This window comes from Schistocerca serialis, chromosome 12 (genome assembly GCF_023864345.2).
Source record: "Schistocerca serialis cubense isolate TAMUIC-IGC-003099 chromosome 12, iqSchSeri2.2, whole genome shotgun sequence".
Lineage (NCBI taxonomy): Eukaryota > Metazoa > Arthropoda > Insecta > Orthoptera > Acrididae > Schistocerca > Schistocerca serialis.
The window spans coordinates 10,345,087-10,363,251 of record NC_064649.1 but is presented as its reverse complement, the minus strand read 5'-3'; the positions used below and the strand labels follow the sequence as shown (position 1 = coordinate 10,363,251).

At 41.0% G+C, this 18,165-nt stretch overlaps 1 protein-coding gene across 5 annotated transcripts in view; it reads left to right on the top strand.

Annotated features, from left to right (window-relative positions):
- LOC126427909 (guanine deaminase) overlaps nt 1-16,946 on the top strand; it is a 145,796-nt gene extending 128,850 nt beyond the window's left edge. For 4 of the 5 annotated variants that reach the window (XM_050089798.1, XM_050089801.1, XM_050089800.1 and 1 more), the window contains exons 7-10: nt 963-1,128; nt 9,184-9,330; nt 12,641-12,892; nt 16,432-16,945. In XM_050089798.1, the coding sequence (XP_049945755.1) occupies nt 963-1,128; nt 9,184-9,330; nt 12,641-12,876 (549 nt within the window). In that variant the 3' untranslated portion in view covers nt 12,877-12,892; nt 16,432-16,945. Of the gene's footprint in view, nt 1-962; nt 1,129-9,183; nt 9,331-12,640; nt 12,914-16,431 lie in introns of all 5 variants that reach the window. The other variant, XM_050089799.1, reaches the window with a different exon arrangement.
- The last annotated feature ends 1,219 nt before the right edge of the window (nt 16,947-18,165 follow it).

The following is an 18,165-nucleotide window of genomic DNA, read 5'->3' as shown; positions in this document are numbered from 1 at the left end:
GCCACATCTCTGACGGATCTCTATCACCTAAGGTCCTTAGAGGCACACTACGAAAATGTGCGAGTAGGTGAATGCACAGTGGGCTGGGACACCACTAGATCTGACAGTGGACCTTTCTTATTCTTGTTCTTCGTATTGAAAAAAACTGCTCAATTTTATTTTCACAGTGCAGTATCGTTGAATGTGTACAAATGTTGAGCTCAGTAATACACATTTATCATTTCAGTTTTCTAAGCCTTTGCACTGTTACTCATTAATTTCTTCCAGTATTTATTTAAAGACATGTTCTACTTCTTTTAATTTTTAAGTATGTCATTCTATCTGTATATTTTATGAGCCCATTCTTCATTGTAACATGACGTGGTTTTTATCATCAGTGTCTCCTAATTCTTTTTGTTGGGGTTTTGCTGATAAGTCCAGTCACTTTTTGCCTTTGGGAAAGGATAGATAATTCCAAAACACAAATTTCAAGAGTTGCATTTTTTCCACTTGCTAGTGCTAACGTTTATTCAACTCATTTGCTACAGGCCAGTTTCTACCCGTAGAAAACATTCAAAAAACTGAATTTGCATCACTTGTGTTCAATATATTTTTTTCAGTCTCATTGTTACTGTATTATACATATTTCCATGTAATGTAAAGTTAAAAAATTTAGATAAATACACTGTGTTTCAGTTTCTCTTGATTGTGTTGTGAAAGTAAAATTTGTAGTCTTATTTATTGTTTAGCAGTTTGGTAGTTGGAAGTGCAAGTAATCTGGGATGAATAAAAGTTAAGTCAGTGCACATCCAGTAACTTCTCTATAGTAACAGAGTACACTGGTCCTGTCCAAATCCCTTCTCATTTTTCTGCACATTTAGACACAATATGTGTACTAACCTGACACTCTGTGGCTGCTCACCTCCTAACAAATTGTTTCTAATTTGTGCGATTTAGCTGAGTGGTGTTTGTCGCATTTGCAGACAGTAATGGCCCACGGAGTCCTGCTGAAACCTGAAGAAGTCGCTCTGCTGAAGGAGAGGGGGACATCGATATCCCACTGTCCCACATCCAACATCAACCTACGCTCGGGTGTCTGCCCCGTGCGGACGTTGCTACAGTCCGGCCTCACAGTCGGTCTCGGAACAGGTTCCTAGTGACTTTCTCGAACTTACTTACAGTTTCGTAAATAACTTCCTTTCCCGTATGTTTCCAGAGAAACAGGCTACTTTAATGTCTCTCTCTCGACGATGCGAGAATTGGCTGTCGCTCAAACGGTCTGACAGACGGTTCGGTGATACGATATTCCTCTCCGACACCACCTTTTCTGAATGACAGAGGTGAGAGTTACCCTCGTTCCCGGCCTCGATCTCCACGAACTCTCTGTCACCACACCTACTGCCCCGCAGTTCCCTCTTGCTCTGTCCTGTCACTCCCTCCCCACGTCACCTTCAGCGTGCGTCGTGTGCCCGGCCTGTACACCTGCCACTCTTCATTCCTAGCCAGCGCACCGGCCGACTCCCTCTGAGCCGTTAGCTGTGCACCCCCAATACATCTCCCTGCCGATGCAAACCCCCGTATCACCCAGTCCACCAGCTGAACTGCAATTACAGCACTGTGTGCCCAGCCAGCACTGTGTGTGTAGTTTTGTGTGTGTGTGTGTGTGTGTGACTCTAGCTCAAAAAAGGATTGCAAGTTTTCTTTCTCTTTTGTGTGTGCCTGTCAATGATTCAAAGGTTCTGCTATTTGGCAAGTGGCCTCCTTTGCTCTTAAATAAGTTATTTACATTCTACCAGAACTTTTGCATATACAGGGTGTTACAAAAAGGTACGGCCAAACTTTGAGGAAACATTCCTCACACACAAAGAAAGAAAATATATTATGTGGACATGTGTCCGGAAATGCTTACTTTCCATGTTAGAGCTCATTTTATTACTTCTCTTCAAATCACATTAATCGTGGAATGGAAACACACAGCAACAGAAAGTACCAGTGTGACTTCAAACACTTTGTTACAGGACATGTTCAAAATGTCCTCCGTTAGCGAGGATACGTGCATCCACCCTCCGTCGCACGGAATCCCTGATGCGCTGATGCAGCCCTGGAGAATGGCGTATTGTATCACAGCCGTCAACAATACGAGCACGAAGAGTCTCTACATTTGGTACCGGGGTTGCGTAGACGAGAGCTTTCCAATGCCCCTGTAAATGAAAGTCAAGAGGGTTGAGGTCAGGAGAGTGTGGCGGCCACGGAATTGGTCCGCCTCTACCAATCCGTCGGTCACCGAATCTGTTGTTGAGAAGCATACGAACACTTCGACTGAAATGTGCAGGAGCTCCATCGTGCGTGAACCACATGTTGTGGCGTACTTGTAAAGGCACATGTTCTAGCAGCACAGGTAGAGTATCCCGTATGAAATCATGATAACGTGCTCCATTGAGCGTAGGTGGAAGAACAAACTAAAATGAGCTCTAACATGGAAATTAAGCCTTTCCGGACACATGTCCACATAACATCTTTTCTTTATTTGTGTGTGAGGAATGTTTCCTGGAAGTTTGGCCGTACCTTTTTGTAACACCCTGTATATGCAGTGGGAGCATCGTTACAGCATACGGTTCAAACTATGGGCCATTTGGCAGGTCTGCTGCTGCTCAAAATGAAGAAAGCGTGTACACTAATTTTTGTAGCTATGCTCTCAAGTTATTGTATAGAGTGCTGCAGTGGTGCATCTTTAACTGACAGATGCTCAAATGGTTTTTTGCCATATCGTGTCTGAATGTTACATCTCCCCATTCCCATCCCCATCCCCTTTCGTCCCAAAAAATGGAAGAACGGAAAGGTGAGGTGCACCCGCAATCAAATCTTGTCCTAAGGAGGCCAGCACCGACAGTATTAAATAATAGACTGCATAAATATGATGCCAAAAAGAAGATGATGACAATTTTGATCTGATGATGACGTATGCCACAGGGGGGGGATAGTAGTTGTAGTGATAATGGTGCGCCAATGGTATAGGTACTGGAGTTCCGTCTGTATCTACCCTTCAATAGGGAATGCTCAGTGGGAGCGAAGCGAGCAGGCAACCGTGCCACAGAGATGCACTCGTGTTTCCTACAGCCGACTGAGCAAATTTGACAGGAGTCAAATTGTGGTCTTCCGAGTGACGGGGTGGTCCATTAGGAGAATCATCACACGAGTCGGACGTGCTTCCTCAGTTGTGCAGTGGTGCTGGTGTCAGTGGTCATATTAACATTCTCACACCTGTAGATGAGGTTCCGGATGTCCACACAGCACACACACCCGCCAGGATCACCATACTGTAAGGGCGGCAGTGGCAGATCGTACAGCTCCGGCCCTTCTTCCAGTCACGCCACAGCACTGACGTGCACGGCTAAATTGGTACCGTCAGAAGATCACTTGGATGACGGAATGGCTTGCTGTGGTCTCCAGTGATGAAAGCAGATTCCGCCCAGTCATTTTCACGTACGATAGAGTGCTTTCGCCCGAGACTTACTGGCCCCGACCTGGCCTAACGGTCTGGGGTGCCATAAGCAGCAACTCTAACCTACCTTTGGTGTTTCTGGAGGAGAGGTCACAAGTGCTTGATATGTGCAGAATGTTGTTAGACTCATTCTTTTGTCTTTATTGCAAGAGGAAGGTGATGTGTTGTTCCAACCGGATAATGCTCCATCACACACTGCCTGTGAAACTCGACACGATCTGCAAGGCGTGCAGCGACTTCCCCTGCCAGCACAATCTCCGAACTTTTCTCGAGTGGAGCACGTACGGGAGGAGAAGTGATTCGTGTGACTCTTCGACCGGCAACTCTTACTGAACTGTGTGAATAGGTCGAACAGACGTGGCGCAACGTCTCCCGAGACAGTATTCGCCATCTGTACGATTGAGTGGATGTCAGTAAGGACGTGCACTGCTGTCCGTGGAGGGTACACCGTACACTAATATGGGTGTTTCAGTGTGGGTAGTGCTGTTTATATGTGAATGTAGTCATTTCGTGTACTCCATAACTCCGTTGCAACAGTAAATCTTGAGTGAAGTTAGAATGCATCATTGTAACTGGTGCTCCCACAAGAAGAATCTCTGCTCTAGCTTACTTGTACCACCAACACATTGCTTGCAACCTAATTTCCTATATCGTGGACACAAACCTTTTTCTTTATTGTGTCTCCACGATGCATCCTGCACTCCCCCTCCCCGCACCAGTATCATCTCAATCCTTGGTTGTTAGTTTTAACACCACCTCCCTATGAGAGGTAATGTATGATTTATTTATGCATTGTGCAGTTATATGTCTTCAGAACTGGTACACATTGAGATCCCCACGCCCTAGTATTGTAGCATGCTGTTAGAGGAGCGAAAACAATATTTATTTAGTAATCTGTTTAATATGGCAAGATTAGGGTCATCACTCACACCTAACCAGATGTTCCACATATTTTACATTGCTTATTTTGCAGTAAGCATGTTATACTAGATTTAGAAAAGAATTACAACAGTACAGATAAAGAAAACATACACACAGTTTATATTTGTACATGGTAAACAACAATAAATAGAAATTACTGTAAGGTAGTTTTTTTTAAGTAAGAGTCCTAGCAACAATGTGCCCGGAGAAAGGGGTGATTGAGGAAGGGAAAGATAAATGTGATAACCCACAGCTAAATAATTTAAGGGAAGAGATGGTGACGTGACACATAGAGAAAGGAAAAGAAAAGGAAGCATAAATGGGAGAAGAAATGACAATGTCTTTGCTTTTTGAGTTTTGGGGATGTGCTATGAGGATGGCAGGAGGCATTACTTCAACTTTTTTCTGAAAAGTAGCAGGACATCGAACTGTGCAAAGAGTGCGGGGCAGCTTGTTCCAGAGGTGGACAGCAGCAACAGCACAGGAATTTGTGTTTTACAAATCGGCGCAGGTGGGGTACTAAATGGGTGAGACCTTCTGTTTATATTATGATTGCACGAAAGGTGATTAATTTCTGAGGTGAATTACTGCGGGTGCTTGCCCACTGAGAAGCCAGTGAAGTAGACACAGTGTGTGGCAGTCCCGTAACTTCTCTGCTCGCAACCACCCTAACCGGGTCTACGAAGCACCAACACAATCGTTTCGACGAATGTAATGCATACGAGCGTTCGCAGTTGGCTCTAATGTCTTGTATTTTCAGTACTTGTATGATGATGAATTATATAACTACTATAATGGATGTCTGGTAGAATGAGTGATTGGTCAAGTTTATGTTTCACATCCTGTGGAAAAATGTTCCAAAACTTTCTGATGGCACAGATGCAAGTGGAAGTCTTCCAGCATCTGTCTGTCTGTTTTTCAAATAACTTTCAAGCCACTTCAGGGTCTAATCTGAGAAGTTTAGCCATTGCATTTTTCTGAGCAGTATGTCAAAGTTGACAGTGTAAAAAGCTTTGCTGAAATCTAGTAGAGCTGATATTGTGGCCAAACTATTGTCTGTGGTGTATTTCTGGTCATTAGTTACCTCGATTAGTGCAGTGTTTCTGGTATGGTGTTTATGAAACCTGGATTGATATTTACCAACCAAGTTGAATTCACCCAAGCGTTCACTTATTTTGGTCACGAACAGTACTGTGCCGATTGGTCATTAATTACGAGCCTATCAGGGGTTTTCGATCTTAGGAATAGATTGCCGGCCTACGCTTCTTTTCTGTGATGTGGAGTATGTTCCATTTGCGAGACAAAAATTAAATATATCTGTTAATACAGGTACAAAGTTTTAGTCTACGTTCTCAATCACGGTTATGCTAAGACAGTTGTTGCATATCGCTTCAGAGGTAATTACCTTTATTGCTTTTATTGTTATCTGTTTTAGGTGGAAAATGTCACGGTTAGTTATGTAGCTAGAAGGTTCTTGTGAACGACAGTTCTTTGCCGCACGGGAGTCGATTGGTGCACAGAAAAAATTGTTCAGTTCATTGACAGAGACCTGAAAACCAGTTTTGCTATGGGCATTCTTCCACAGGGTAGCATGTATGGCAGGATACAAACGAACAAGTGTGCCTGATTTTGGCATTGCAAACACATTGATTTATCCTGTTTTGTACATTTCTGTATTCTTCGTATCGTTCAAATTTCGGATTTACCTCGAGCAGCATCCCTGTTGTTCATCATTTGACATAATTCTGTTGTCGGCCATAGAGGAGCTCAAAATGCCACAGTCTACTGACAAAATCGAGTATTGCGTTGTAATTCGGTTTTGGCAGCAGCTGGAAATGTTGCAGGTGTCACGCCAACACTGTGGGCTGCGAGCCATTTTGTTTTGGATGCTCTAGTAACGTGTGGAGATTTCGATATGTACCAGAAAAGCAGACATTTTCTTGCAAACAAACAACAACTAATTAAGTTATTATTTTTTGAGGTGATAAGAAAAACTTCATGACTACACTTTGTGGCATTCCCCATTACTGTGGCCTCACTGCCATTGAGCTTTACCTCTCCCGACATTCTGCCAATTGCAAAGTGCCCGATTCTTATACACCTGACTAAATATGTCCTTACTCACATCTGCAACATAGCCACAGACACCTGCGTGTAGCACCATCCTGTACCAACTTGTTTAAGGGCCACCCAGAGGAAGCACTCCAAAGATCTTAAACCTCTTGTCCGGTTAAAGTTCATCGACCACCTTTTCACAGTGAAGACAAAGTGCCGAGCACTATATACTCGTCCATTTGCAGCTATTCGATTCACCCGGTCCTCGTCAGCTCCGTATGTTGACTTCCTGGACACTGTCCTCCACCCTTCCAACGTTTCCATAAGAAACCTCTTTTTGCATTAAGTCCATCAACCGTCGACAGTGCCTTAATTTTGATATTTGCAATACCTTCTGCACAAAAGGGTCTCTCCCACACACTTTAACCACCTTTGGACAGCATGTCTGCTGTGATGGGCACTCTCGTTCCCAGTATGCTGGAAGTCTTCCAGACAGGTGCTGCACTCTACCTTGTCCACAAGCAGATTACACGTGTCGTGCCCAGTCCTCTGACCACCCCCTGAACTGGTTGTAAAGGAACACCACCTTCATTAGCCGATACCATTCCGGGGCTTCCCAAAATTCCTTCCACCTGTCCCAAAGCGGTACTCTGGCACCCGTCCGATCTACAAAATATTCCGACCTGTCCAAATGCCACCTCTACTCCTGATCCCTTGTGGAAATCTCAGGTAGAAGACTTGTCTGGTGCACTCACGGAGAACGTCCTTCTCCAGTACCGTCACAGGCATGTCGTATCCTACTGTAGATAATGCAACTCGTGTAATAGTTGTACACTAACCAGCTCTGCTGTAACTTATGCACAGACTTTCACAACCGTCAACTAACTGGCCACTCAATAAAACGGTCTCCGCCAATCTGTGGCTGAGGCGACAGTTGACCACCTGGTGAGGGACCTTTGGTTGACATCAGAGATTACTTCAAAAACTTTTCAAGATCTTCCCGCCAACAGCACCTGCTTCTCTGAATTCTGTGGATAGGAATTGTCCTTACAACACATCCTTCAGTCCCGTATTCCTCCTGGCCCCAATCCCACACACATCTTCACCTGTATCCCAACACTTGCCTACTTCACCCCACAAGGGCATTGTCTGAAAGCTTAGCAACGATTCCAGTCACGTTCGTGAGGAACAACTGAGAAGTTTGAGATAAACTGGAAATTTTTCATTTGTGTGGCTGTATTGTCTGTAATTGCTTTATGATTATTGGAGTTATTTTAAGAATCTGTCTTTGCAACTACTAGCAAATGCTTTTTTTTTTTTTTTTTTTTTTTTTTTTGTCACAAAATGCCTTTAGTTTTATTGAAACTGAACATCAGTGGTGGTATTGTTGTCTGATTTTTGTCTTGTTTTCTGCCTAATCATACATTGCTTGGTGGAACTATGCATTTCTCGATGTGAAACGTGACACAATGTAGCACCACTATTGTTTGTTTGTGTCTTTCTGGATAAACCTGTCTCTGTCTCTATTTGTTAAAGGCCAGATGAGGACCTTCTTTATGCCTCAAAGTTAGCTTTACATGCTCTCCATCCTCTGTTGACATCTTTCTTTTCTAATCCCTGTTATCCATTTTATATTGATCCATCAGTGTCATTTTTGTGCTGTCTTCTGTTTCTTAGTGTTTTTTATGCCAATTTCTTCCTGAGTCAGTTGGCTTTGCCTTTCGCTTTTCATTCTAATAGGACTCACTCTTTGGATGTATCCATAAAATGCACATTCTGTGGCATAGATGTGAATAAAACCAGTGATCTAAGAAATGTAGAATTTGTTTGTTTTATCCCAGTCTACTGTGAGAAAAATTGTCATGCGCCTGTCAATTTTAGTCTCTGGTAAGTAACTTGCAGTGAACAGTAGCACCGAGATAACTCTGCCAGCACTGTGATATAGTTTGCACCATATATTTAATCCTGTTCCATGGTGCTTAAGTAATTTTCTTTGTAGATATTGACAATGCTACTGTTGTTTTGGAACCAACCTGGCATTTGCCTGAAGTAATTTAGGGAAATCACGGAAACCTAAATCGGGATGGCTGGATGTGGGTTTGAACCGTCGTCCCCCTGAATGCGAGTCCATTGTGCTATCGGTTGTGCTACCTTGCTCGGTGATAGTCTGTTGACAATTCTCGTATTGTAGACTGGAGTAAAAGAAACAAATTCAATGTCAGTCTCTTTTTTTTCTTAACTTCTTTTGTCCTTTTTTTTTTTTTTTTTTTTTTATATCATGACTGTGTGTTCTGCGTTGTTCCATGCCTTTCTCCTGATTTCTTTTATTGATCCTAAAATTACTCTTTCTGATGCATTTGTGCATTCTGGCAGAATTACCATCTTGTAATAATGAATTTTTTGCATTTCTAGACAATGATTTTTTTATTAGAAATGTCATTTCTTAAGTGAGGTGCTAAGTCAATCTTTCCAAATCTTCTCCTGTTGGCCTCATTTTTCCCTATGTTAAGAAGGATTACTGGAATGAAAATTGTTCTAATATTCCATATATGCTGTGCTTAATTTTGACGACGCTGTCTTGTCGTTTTTCTTAAGTACGATTTTCTGTTTGCTGTGCTAGCTTTTCAGTGTTCACCCGAATTGCCAAAAGATGTGCAACATGCTAAATAACAGTACATTCTTGTAATAACATGTGGTTAACATAGTAAAATGTTGACGTGTGACAGATGTGTCCGGAGGCAGCACAGAGTCGCTGCTGGATGTGATGCGCAGTGCCCTCAGCGTGTCTGTGCAGAAGGGCTTCGACGACAGCTCTCAGCAGCCTCTGAGTTACCAGGAGGTCTTCTACTTGGCCACCATGGGAGGAGCCAATGGTAAGCCCACACACACACACACACACGAGAGATAGAGGAGGGAGGGAAAGGGGGGGGGGGGGAGGGAGCTATGACATTTAGTCACATAGGGATCTCAAAGTATGCGAGGACTTCCAGAGTTGTATATAAAAACCAGTCCAAAGTTGCAAATTTTTTTTTTTTTAATTCACTTGATGAGACCCATTTTCAAATCATCATAACATTCTTAAGAATGGTATTTCTGAAGATGTGAAAACTTTCATGAAACTTCTCATTGAGTGAATAAAGAAAAGGAAAATTTTGCATCTCTGGACTGGTTTTTTGTTGTACTCATAAACAGAAGTTGCTGATCCACAGCTTTTCCAGCTTTACAGCTACCTCCCATACATTGCCTAAATGCTGCAGACCACTGCCTAATCAGTCATGACAACTAATCTTGGGTGATGAGAAATGTCTCCTCAACCTTTTGTGCAGTAATGTGATCATTGTAAATAGATGCTGCAAAATGTTTTTCTAAAATTTATTTGATGGTGTGTAGTTACAATAGCCTAAGAATTATGAAATGTACCAAAATGTGTTGAAGCTTTCATATGTTTTTAAATATAATATGCTTAAGATTTTGTTTTTGATAACTTTGACATCCACAAGGGCAGTTTCATTTGGGAACTGTGGAAGGTGCATGAGTGTATCTGTTCTTGTTTTGTAAATACGCAATAAATATTCTTGTTCTGTGACTAGTTCCACAACCTAGAAGATCTCCTCACTATGGAAAGCCCATATAATCTAATCACTTCTCCTCCAGGATGGTACAACACAAGCCATAATCTAGGTCACTCGGCATAAATCTCAAGGCAGTACCTGACATTTGATTTTTGTATTTTTAACAAAAAGCAAACTTTCTTCTTGTGCTATATTTTTTCTGTGCTTCATTCATTTGTAATTCTGTCTCACAAAAAGTTTTTTCCCCATTACTTGTGAGATATATTTCCCATATTTTTAATTTATCTGTTTATTTCTCTCATAACCTTTCTTGTGTCTGTGTGTGTGTTCTCAAATCAGTTTCTCCCATGTGAGCCAATTTCAAATAATCACCTTTATGAATTTACCACAGCTCACCCAAAAATAGGAATAAAGTAAGAATAAAACCACCACCACCAATAATAATAATAATAATAATAATAATAATAGCAGCAATAATCTTTATTTATACATAAATTTTCTGTCTTTGACATTGTCACTTTGCATATGTTTACAACAGTCGTAGATCATATCACAGATGTAATGAATATATGCAGGTAGCACAGTATAAACATTTACCACTACTGAGGATGGACTTCACAAACATCTGAGAGAGTATAAACATCTTTCAATTAACAACTTTTTACACTTACTTATATGATTTGGCATCCTATTGTAGAATTTTCTTCCATTGGCAAATGGATTGTGCTCTGTAACTCATTTATTACTCAGTGTCCTATGATAATCACATCTCATTTGATGTATTGGAATTACAAATGTGTGTGTGTATTCATTATGCAACAATGTAAGGAAAAGATAGACTGCTACTCACCATAAATATGACATGTTAAGTTGCAGGTGTGTTCCAAGAAATTGTTTGTTTACTGAGATGTCGTGCTTCGTCGCTGGCTGGTTGCAGCCGAGTAAGTGCGCCGCTTCCCCCCTCCCTCATTTTTACTGCTTCTCCACTTCCCACCCCTCCCCTAAGCTTGCAGTCAGTGCTGCCACCACTACTTGCTGCTAGTCTGGCAGCTGCCGATGAGAGGGGGAGGAGTGGGGTTGGAGGGGGAGGGGGGGGGGGGAGAGAGGGGGTGTTGGGGGGGGGGGGGGGGGGGAGCGCAGCGTGAGGAGTGATTTGTTTGGATGTGATTCTCAGAGCTTGACGATGCAGTGGTGATCTGTGGAATCTCGGCTGAAAAATCACAAAGCTGGTACACGCACAAGTCTTTTGGAGCACATCATTCATCATACATTGTTAAATGTGGGGCTCCACAGCCCACCACTACCTGTTCACCTGTTGACCCAACAACATAATCAGTTAAAATTGCAGTGGGCACGGGACCATCAGGATTCCACAGTCAATCAATGGAAACGTGTACGCACTTTTTTGCTATACTAGGTTGCCGGTAGTCTCCACAAATGCCGTCATCAAAGTGAACCGTGGCTCAAAATGTGTGATGTGCCACGGACACAGGCTAGTGGGAGCAGTGTTACAATATGGGAGACATTCTCCTGCACTTGTATAGGACCTGTGGTAGTAATCAAAGACACACTGACAGCTGCGAACCACCTGCATCCCTTCGTGCTTTCCCTGACGGCAAAGTCAACTTTCAGCAGTATAATTTCCTGTGTCTCAGAGCCAGAATCATGCTGTAGTAGTTTGAGGAGCATTATAGTGAATTCATGAGGATGTCTCGGTGACCAAATTCACCTGATGTAAATCCAGTGGAACCCATCTGGGTCACTATTGGGTGCCATCAACACATATGCAAATCAGTGGCTCATTATTTATGCGAATTATGTGACCTTTGTGTAGTCATCCAAACACATACCTGTTCAAACCTACCAATAAACTGTTGGCTCTCTGATGTATTTTGTTCCAAAGATGGACAAACAAGCTAGTAGTGGTAGCAGCAGCAGCTTTATTCATTACAAGGCTGGTGTTCATATTGTTTTGGCTTATCAGTGTATATGTCTGTAGACTGCTTAGTGGATCAAACATACATTGTGTGTTTGCCTTTAAAATGGATGTTTACATTTATTACTTCCATTATCTGTAGCCCCACAAGGAATTTTCTGTATTGTATATTAATAAACATAAAAAAAATTTCTACATTACAAATGATAGCATACTGATATAATGGCAACAGTATGAACTTCATTAAGCTGGACGCATATCTACAAAATTTTGTAATATCTGTCAAATAAAAAAACAGACAGTAGTCTTTAGTGGAAAAGCTCCTTACTATACAGAGGCAATGTTGATCAGAGTATAAGAACATAAACAAGAAGTTAAACATTGTCACTTATTTTTCAAACTTGAATTCTGTATTCATACCACTGTTTGTATTTTGCCCACGAGTTGTCATAATTATATGAGTATGAAAGCTGCAATTATGGTAACAATAATTTTTAGCACGCCTATCAGTTTGCGTCTTTTATATAAATATTCTGATGAGGTGTTAAAGGATGAGAGTGACATGTGGTAAATATAACAGTCAAATAAAGTAAGACACACACATAATAAAAAAGAAACAGCAGTTTACGTAATACATATGTACTTTTGACTACCGAGGTTGTGGTCCTGTTACAGCTCTCTCTATGGGCAACGAAGTGGGGTGCTTCAAGGCGGGCATGCATTTTGACGCGCTGGTTGTCGACTTGAATGCCGGCCCCGGCACTGTCGTCTTTGAAGACCTGCCACTGAAGCCCCTGGAAATGGTGCAGAAGTTCATCTACTGCGGCGACGACCGAAATATCACCGCCGTGTTTGTCGAAGGGCGCGAACTCAAGGCGACAGCAGCAGCCGACGTGCGGCAGTTTGACTGACAAACTGCCGAGCCGGGTACAGCAGTGTGCTGCTAAAGTACACTAAATTACTTGCGACACTTTCACCTCACTTTACAATAATGTATTCTGCCATAAGAACAGAATAATTCTTAAGAATTTAGCCAGTTTTAGCTGCCTGTGAATATAATAACTGAAGCGTTCTCTAGAACGACGACTTAACTGCAATCTAAATTGGTCAGAAATTCTTACATATTACACTACCATGTCATATACTGTGAAACAAAAATATTTCAGCCACGCTGTCTAGGGCATCTTGTCACGGTTCGTACAGCTCCCCCTGTCAGTGGTTTGAGTCCTCCCTCGGACACGTGGGTGTGTGTGTTGTCCTTAGCATAAGTTAGTTTGTCAGATTAAGTAGTGCGTAAGCTGACGACCTCAGCATTTGGTCCCATAAGACCTACCCACAAATATCCAAAAAACATTTCATTTATATTTGACTGAAATTTAGTCAATCCAGGAGCGTTTGAAATTAATTTTAAAAAACTCTATTTAAAATGTTTGATGCTCTTTATCTCTATCCCAGTATATTTCATTTAAGAAGTTGTTCCAGAGAATGCTCTACTTGTAACACTTACAGAACACATGGAAATTTTATTAAGTTTTTTTCTAAAATAAGCTGATCACTTTTAAAGAACTCTCCATTACTCTTCTTCCGTTTGTCCAGTTGGAAGTGGTAGCTCCTGTGTATTTCTCTCTACTGTTTTTTCTATGTTGTCAAAACAGTGACACACCCTGGTAGCACTACGATGACTTGTTTCTAATAATAGTGATTGCACAAACATCCCTTATGAGTCCGTCTATGTGTTAGTGAAAACTATATCAAAATACCTACAGTAAATCCCGAACACAGACAAGAACTGTGGTGGCAGACTTTATTTTATAATATGTGTAGGTTGGTGTCCTATCATTTCCCATATGCAAACAAACAGAAATAATGTGAAGCAAGGTCTGGTGCCTTAGGTGCACCACAAGGGAGCTACGCTGATTTTGGCCAAAAATTTCTGCACTAAGATGGCTATATGAAAGCTACATTGCCACAGTGGGGGGAACCCAGCCAGTCATCTGTTACAAATTAGGTCTCCCTTGTGCATTCAATTCTACAATATTCTCGGACCCTGCAAATAGGAAAACTGATTAACAGTCTGACCTAGTGGAAGCAACTCTGCATGTTTTACCCACTTCCTCACATAAAAAGTTTCATAAAGCATTTTTAAAGATGATACAAGGATGTCCTCCAGGGGCTAGCTTTGCTGCAATTTGATTTACTAGTTATGACAATGTTGAGACTCATTGCCAGAAATAATAATTCTGGATTGGTTTGGAGCTGCTTATTGCAAACACTTAATTTTTGCTAGTCTGAGGCTGAGTATCAAATCTGGCAGTGACACCCCCCCCCCCCCCCCCCCCTTATGTTAAAATCTGCTGAACTGAAATACAGGAAATCCACTTTCAATTTAGTACTCTGTTTGTGAAGCATGGCATATGAGACAGAGTTAGTTATTTGGAATTAAGCTTAAAATCGAAATGGTAACTGGTAGGAAGATGAACTGCATATGAAGAGAGATTGTGACTGGGGTTGGAACATGAGAACAATATGTGAGAGAAAGAAAGTATTTGTTGCAGTGCTGAATGATTACAGCAAAATGAAGAAAGCTGAGAGGAAGAGATGGTAACAGTATTCCAGAACAACAGTTGATGACAAGGGTGCCTGTGGAGAAGAGGAAATGGGAACAAAAACAGATGAAATTAAAGGGGAGGGATACAAGAAATAAGGGTGAACAGAAAGTGATAGGCTGGTGTAGATCAGGTTTAGTGACATATCAGAATGAAAACCCTATATATCAGCGAGGATGGAACATAAGGCTCTAACAGTCTGTTGAAGTTGAACCCATAAGAGATTGAGCATCAACTCAGATGTGGGAGGAACCATTGCAGCATTGCATTAAGTTACGTAGATAAACCATGAAAAACATGAATCTGGGTTGCTAAATGGGACCACTATTCTCCCACATGCCTTAACCACTGTGGCATTTTGTTCAGTAAATATCAACGAGTCCTCCGCTTTATGAATAGGTTATGATTTTATTTGGTGAATTTTGTATGCAACACAGCAAATCATGACTGACAGTCATCTCAGGGTACTCTCAGGAATTTTTTTTATCGTCATTAGGCCTTTAGAGCAATAGACAATTTTTTATACATATAGCATAATAATTACATTAGCAAATAGAACTGTTTGGCCATGTCAGTTGTTAGCTTACAATTCTTTTAAATCAAGCAGGCATTGGCAACAAGCCATTCATTTAATGTTTTCCTAAATTCCATATGACATAGCACTTTGAAAAAGTGCAGAATAAAATGTTGTAACGTAAGCTTTGGGTACACATTTCATAAGACATCTTAATAAGTAAATTACTCTGGATAATTAAAAAAAATGGTTAAAATGGCTCTGAGCACTATGGGACTCAACTACTGAGGTCATTAGTCCCCTAGAACTTAGAACTAGTTAAACCTACCTAACCTAAGGACATCACAAACATCCATGCCCGAGGCAGGATTCGAACCTGCGACCGTAACGGTCTTGCGGTTCCAGACTGCAGCGCCTTTAACCGCACGGCCACTTCGGCCGGCGGATAATTAAAATACACGAGTGTTAATAATGTGTTGTTCCCAGGACAATTTGTCATCTACGTAACTGGGATCATTAAAAGGACTTTTGTCCTTAGACTAAATACCACCTTTTGTGTTTTGTTCTTGTACTGGACAAACCTTTACGATGCTTGGGTGAGTGTATTGTCAGCAGACCTTATTTAGATCATTGTTGTAGTTTAGGAAGGTAATGTCTTCTGCAAATAGCACTATTTTGGGACTTATAAGGGAGTGTAGGTCATTCAAAAACAAAAATGGTCCCAATACAGGTCCCCGCGAAAATATTTGAAATTTTTCAAAATGAGCAGACAACTGATGGTAAGTGATGTACTCCATTAATTTGGCCATGACTGGGACTATTTACATTGGTCTGCAGGGTTGTCTTTGTCATCCTTTTTATACCCAGGAACCACACTATGCAACGAATCATTTGTGTGTACTGAGAACACCAAAGAAGGTATTACACTTCCTGGACTGGCTGGATCTCACTGTTCATGGTGAGTGCCATGATGTAGACAGAAAAATAAGCAGATAACTTTGTCGCTTCCAATATGTCATCTTTGGGAAGTTCTGTCTCAGTGCATTAAACACACGTTACTTTTTATTTATGACCGCATTACTCTTTGACTGAGACATGAATGTTGAAGTGGAAGTTTTGCTCACTAGAGGCAGCTACCACCAGGTTGGTCAGCTGAACAGGTCTCGTATAATTTTCAGTGATGAGCTTTCTAATTTTGCTGTTACTTGCCATAATTGTCTGTTCATGGTTTTTATTTATAAATAAAGTGCCAGACCAGGGAAAAATATGGAGATCTTAACAAGCAATACATTCTTAAATATGTGAATATTTTGATGTACATACAGCAGTATTGTACCTTGTTTCAGGTGCAGGTGATTGGCTTAGCAAAACTGGCAATTTTAAGTTGTTATACCAAAAAGAGGAAGAATAGAAAATAATTGCACAGTATTTGAGCAGCTTTAAGAAACCAAGTGGCATTATTATGTATATTCAGAACATTTGCTCAACATGGTGATGAAGAAATAATACACGCATTTCCTGGTATCTGGATAGAAATGAAAAGACCTTATCTCTGTCTGTGGATAGTATCAGTGAAAGAAAACAATTGTTCTGTCGAGATTTTACTGCCTTTAAATGTTACCTCAAATGTAAACATCACGGGTTGCTTATTAAGTATTTCATAAGAAAGATATTTTGGTATACCATTAAAGCATTTAATTACAGTATACAACAATAACTGACAAAGTACTTACATAATGTATTAAATGTCGTGTCCACTAAGACACTTAGTTTTTCTGCTGCTTAGTAATAACTGTTTTTTTAGAATACTTGTGTGTTTTTGTACTGAAGTTTATGTCAACCATTATGAATTTTTAATAAAAAGGAAATGCATTTTAGCACATAATGTTATCCACCTGAAGAATTAACATGTGTGATGAAATTAAAAGAAGACAATCTTCAGCATACAGGCAAGTGTACTCACCAATCCATTACTCTGCCTCCATCATGCCTGCTGTATCACTCTAAATCAGTATGCAGCCTTCCCTTTCCTGGCACTCCTCTAACAAGGGGACCACCTCTATTCATCTTCACTGATTTCTTATATGTAGGGCTTTGGCAAAAGTTGGGGCCTCCAAATGTTTAAGGGAGGGGGAGTATCAGCCAAATAGTAGTGCTCTGAGGGTTCCATACAAACATATATACACAGTTCAACCCTCCTGGGAATTGAGAATCTCAACGATTTGAGCTCATTCGTCTACATCTATATCATTACTCTATTGGTTTTGATGAGCGAGTACCTAAATCCCTGTGGCAGTATATGGTGGACAGTAGCTCTGGTACCAGTAACTGATCTTCTGTTCCATTTCCTCCCCCTTCCCTCTTCATTAACAAATGATGCATGGGAAGAATGATACTGATGGCTAGATGTCAGTCCGGGGGTTTCCAAGTCATTCAAAAGTGTTTTGTGTAGCTCCGCATTTGCTATAGTAATTCTTGAGAAAATAATGTTTGCAGAATTCTTCCCTCCCCCCCCTTTTTGGTTGTACTGCGAAACCTTGATTCTTGCCAGATTTCACGATTCTTGGCCAACGGAAAGTCCCGTATAGATTTCGATGGGCGAGTAATAGATGTATCTTTTGATTGTAGTCGCTCAAAAGCTTAAAATTTTTATATCACCAAGAGACCATACATCTTAAATTTCAATCTGACACATCTGCACATTTCTGAGGAAAAGGGTTCTTAACAGTCAGTCAGACAACAAAATGATCCATTTTTACCAGTTGAGATATGGAATTCTAAAAATAGTATTTGTTATGCGGGTTGGGGAGGCATTAATCATTTACATTAGCTTAGTTTCCAGGCAGCAGCAGTTGCTGCGGAAAGATTATGGAACAGTAATCTGATGGTTGAGGTGTTGAGCTCCTATGCAGAAACATCTTTTTGTCTTCAATTTTTAACATTACTTACGCTGCAAATTATCTGCAATAATATTCAGTATATTGTATTTATTAATAACTGTCATAAAAGGCATGGAGAAGGGAAGGAAGAAGAAAATTTAGGACAGCAAGTAAATTTCCAAGAAACGATTGTGAGGCATA